This window comes from Sinocyclocheilus anshuiensis, unplaced genomic scaffold (genome assembly GCF_001515605.1).
Source record: "Sinocyclocheilus anshuiensis isolate Anshui unplaced genomic scaffold, SAMN03320099.WGS_v1.1 scaffold70, whole genome shotgun sequence".
NCBI lineage: Eukaryota > Metazoa > Chordata > Actinopteri > Cypriniformes > Cyprinidae > Sinocyclocheilus > Sinocyclocheilus anshuiensis.
In genome coordinates, this window is record NW_015542377.1 from 3,161,754 (window position 1) to 3,166,482 (window position 4,729).

A 4,729-nucleotide genomic window follows, 5' to 3' on the forward strand; every position below is an offset into this window, starting at 1 on the left:
TAATATGTACACACACATCTATTCTCTAAACTGCCTGTCCCCTGTAGGACTCACAGGAATGCTGGAGTATATATATAATTACATACATTTTATACAGAACATTATATTGCATTATTTAATGTATAAATTGTAGGGCAAACTTGCTATCTTTAGAGCGCTTTTACAGCCGAGTCAAACTATGTGTACTTAAAAGTGTACCTCTGCTTCTGAACACCAATCACTTTCCCTGAAGCCTCTGCCTGTGGACCCTGGGGAGCCAATCAGAGAGCTATAAGAGAGCATCCTAACCCCTTTCTGACCTTTAGTCTCTGCGGCTGGTGTCATCAGTAGGTGCTGCAGCGGCTCCCAGCAGGTCTCATCTGCGGCAGAGGACACAGACATCCAGAGCTTCTGATCTGACCTCTGTGTTCCAGTTCAAACCTCCGAGAGCTCTTTCATGTTCCACTGTAAATGTCACTCCTGGATAGAGCAGAATACATTCATAAATATAAAGGGAGGCTCATGCATGCACACATTCCTGCTGGGAGTGTGCTGCTGAAATCCCACAGCTCTGTGGTATTAGTGGGTTTTGGGGCTCAGCGGCCCTGAGTCATTAAGTAGCTCTTCTGTAGTCACTGCCTTTCCCTTTGCTGAGGTCAAACAAATAAACTACCTCCACACTTACCTAGGTGCACAGAAGTGCTATTGTTTGCAATTTCCAGGAAACACTTTAGAATGCTCTGTGTGTGATGTGGTGTGTGTGTGTGCAGCTTTCAACTTGATTAACTAGCTTTACACAAATTCTAATCATCAGCGACCACTTTTCTTATATTAGAATTCATCCCGCTCTCTCTGGGCTTACATTTCGCTTTCTCTCAGGGGAGAAGAGCAAGTCTGTGGAGCTGGAAGATGTGAAATTTCATCAGTGTGTGCGTCTCTCTCGCTTTGAGAATGACCGGACTATCTCTTTCATCCCACCTGATGGAGAATCTGAACTAATGTCTTACAGACTCAACACCACGGTCAGTGCTGCCTGCATGTATACAACGCTCCGATCAATGAGATTAGCCATATATTGTCGCAGACTGATGTCTTAATAATGCATAGTAATTTAAAACATCAAAGTTAATGTAATTAATTCATGTGTTTAATGAGTGATCGATTTGTAATATAGTTTTGTAATATAGATTTATTTTGTGCCGTTGTAATGATGGGGTCTCAGAGAGCTTTATTTAAATAAAAACATACAAGAATCAAAGAACGGGAATATGATGAGAAAACAAGACTAGAACTTCAAAGCAGAGAAAACAAAGAATTTTTAATTAAAAGAATTTTAAATTAAAAGACAAAAACATGAAACAATGGTTATGTTTTGAATAGAATACTAGCATACTGTACTGCTCTTATTATTTCTGGAGTATATACTATGCATACTGTGAAAAGCATTTAAATTTAAATTCCACTTCCAGTGTGAGGAAATGAATTGGACGCACACACACAAAAACGTACTCACCCCAAGCTGATGAACGAAGTAATTGAAATACAAGTATTTTTAAACATTATAAATATCATTACTGTCACTTTCAAACATAAATTCACACACACACACACACACACACACACACACACACATACATATATATATATATATATATATATAATACACAGACACACACTCAAACATCCTGTAGATGTTCTATATAATGGATTATATATTGATGTTGCATTTTAAAATGATGTTATGCTGTTGGAAGTATTACTGTATTTAATTTATTTAAGAAGATTATTTATCAAAAAATGTCAGTAGCTCAATAAGTGGCAGTAGATTTACTGTTCTATTTTTTCTCTGCCACTCCTCTGTTCTGACAGGTGAAGCCTCTAATATGGATTGAGAGCATAATAGAGAAGTTCTCTCACAGTCGAGTAGAGATCAAGGTTAAGGTAGAGCTGCACACACATACACAATCTACACAATCCACTGATTCTTGCTTTGCCTCCTCCAGCACACTCCTTGCTTTCAGTAATTAGCTTTCAGGCTTCTGTCCTGGCGAATGGCTCGAAGTTTACCTGAGCTGTGTCCAAGAGACTTGTCAGATTCTGACATAAACATGCTTTGTCCTATTGCCCTTACCATACCCAAACTTTCGTTTCTGAAAGTGTAGCTTTGGAAGTTTTACTTCGAATGTGTAGTTGTGCTATAGTTCCTCCATCTGTTCTCCAGGCCCGCAGTCAGTTCAAGAGCCGCTCCACTGCCAACAATGTGTCCATCTTAGTTCCTGTTCCTAGTGACGCTGACTCCCCCAAATTTAAGACCACCACGGGCCAGGCTAAATGGGTTCCTGAGAAGAGTGCTGTAGAATGGAACATTAAGTCCTTCCCTGTAAGTACCATACATGCTTTACATATGTTTTGCAAGATGTTTGATCTTTGTGTCAATCTTTGGGAAAGTTATTTAATCTAACATTCAGATTTTTGAAAATCCTATTTTGAAATGAAAAAAAAACAACAACAAATTAGATAATCGATCACTTCAAATTGTTGCTGATTTCACAGAGACAACAAATGCAAGTCCACTTCACACTTTTAAGAGCCTTCTAAAAATATTGCTATTACTGGCAATTTTTGTTTTCAATTTATATATTGCTTGCAATTTTTTTTGTTTTTGTTTTTATGTTGCTTTTGAATTTTTGATGTATACATTTTAATTTAATTTATTTTTAGTTTATTTAGTTTATTTTCATTTATTTTCTTTCCCTTTTCTTTAACAATTAAAGGCAAAAGCCCATAAAAACAGTATAGAGCTTGAATGCAAAATATAGAGTAAAATAAAGAGCTTGCCAAAGGAGCTTGTATACAAAATATATGGAATAAAGTGTTTGCCAAAAAATGAACCTTTTTTTATTTAGTCTGAAATAGGACATCAAAAATAGTACAAGCCAGGACGTACTGAACTTAAGAATTCTATGCCTTATTATAACGTCTAGATAGTGGAAAAAAATAAACTAAAACATTTAAAAAAAAAAAAAAAAATTTTTTTTAAATCTAAGAATACAGACATGTGGGACATTTAGTTTTCTTCCAGTCCTGATGATGGCATGGGCATTTGAGGCTTGAAAGGCCATGAATCGGTTTTGGAGTTTTATGCTGTTGCAAGCCTTGTAGAGACAGGAAAGTTTGTATCACCCACTTGAATATGACTCAGAAGGCTTATTTAGAACTGAACTGTTAATTAGGATTTATGACTAAAGTGATGATTGTTGCGGTGTTAATTAGACAGTTAGATGTGTCAAAAACTAATGATGTGTCTTTACTTGTTGAAGGGTGGGAAAGAGTTCATGATGCGAGCTCATTTTGGACTGCCAAGTGTGGAAAGTGGTGAACTCGAGGCCAAGCGACCAATCACAGTAAAGTTTGAGATTCCTTACTTCACAGTGTCAGGCATTCAGGTGCGGCAAAACACATATTTACCCCAAAATAGTCTTTGATAATGGTCACAATGTAGTAGATTGATTTTTGTAATCCATTTTGTTTGTGTGTGGTAACAAACACAGGTGCGATACTTGAAGATTATCGAGAAGAGCGGATATCAGGCATTACCGTGGGTGCGTTATATTACTCAGAGTGGAGGTGAGACATATTCAGAAATTACCTCATGCTTACTCAGATATCATTCTGATATAAAGTTTACCTTCACCCTGCATTAAAAGTTCAGTGAACGTGAGCCTTACTCTGTCTGTTACACACACATACACACACACACACACACACACACACACACACCCACTTTGAAATAGTGTAGACTATCAGTTTTCCATCAGCAACACCAGAGGAGAGAGAGTCACTCTAATCCTTCAGCCCTGTTCACTTATTCATAAGAAATGCAAAGCAGACATCAGATCTTAAACCACAATGGAATTCTTCAGATATATCCAAACACCCAAATGTCAATAACATATTCAAATGCCTTCAGTTAAACTTTCATGCACTTGTTTTTTTATGTATATATATATATATGATGTATTAGTTGTATTTCTGACTTTACTTGAACGTTTTTGACAGATTATCAACTGAGGACCAACTGAGAGAGGACAGCACCTGTGTATGTTGTGTGTTCTGTCTGTCCTTTTTCATCTGTGAGACAGCTACTGCTTTTCACACAGCAGTTGGACTGCTATTGCTTTTGTCTGAGATCAGGTCAGATCGCAAAGTTACTGAGAAATTCCTATGAAACAATGGATTTTGGGTTATAATCCAAATGTCTTATTACAGAAACATCCTAGAATCTACCTATATATGTTCTATTTAAAGAGATATTTTAACCCACACGTCGTTCCAAACCGATCTGTATTTCTTTGTTTTATTTAAACACAAAATAATCTATTCATACAATAAAAGTCAGTAAGATTCAGTGTTGTTATTGTTTTGAACCCCATTTACTTTCATTGCATGGACAAAAGCGGTTGAAACAATCAAAATATCATATTTTATATTCAACAAAAGAAAATAACAGACAGGTTCATGGTTATTAACGTTAACTAAAACTAGAACTAATACCATAAAAAAATGCATTACTTGAAATAAAGTAAAACGTTAACTGAAATAAAATTAAATAAAACATTTTATTTCAGCTAGTTGCCAAGGCAACATTTCTCATTTTCATTTAAAGTTGAAGCACTAAAATAACTAAATCTAAATGAACTAAAACTTATTAAAACTATATAGACATAAAAATGACTGGTAACACTTTACA

General features: G+C 35.9%; 1 protein-coding gene across 1 annotated transcript in view; it reads left to right on the forward strand.

Moving 5' to 3' along the window:
• LOC107692442 (AP-1 complex subunit mu-1-like) overlaps nucleotides 1–4,343 on the forward strand; it is a 13,244-nt gene extending 8,901 nt beyond the window's left edge. The window contains exons 7-12 of the mRNA XM_016491491.1: nucleotides 859–1,001; nucleotides 1,849–1,920; nucleotides 2,201–2,359; nucleotides 3,300–3,425; nucleotides 3,531–3,606; nucleotides 4,039–4,343. Coding sequence (XP_016346977.1) covers nucleotides 859–1,001; nucleotides 1,849–1,920; nucleotides 2,201–2,359; nucleotides 3,300–3,425; nucleotides 3,531–3,606; nucleotides 4,039–4,061 — 599 coding nt within the window. The 3' untranslated portion in view covers nucleotides 4,062–4,343. The remainder of the gene's footprint in view (nucleotides 1–858; nucleotides 1,002–1,848; nucleotides 1,921–2,200; nucleotides 2,360–3,299; nucleotides 3,426–3,530; nucleotides 3,607–4,038) is intronic.
• Nucleotides 4,344–4,729: the final 386 nt, after the last annotated feature.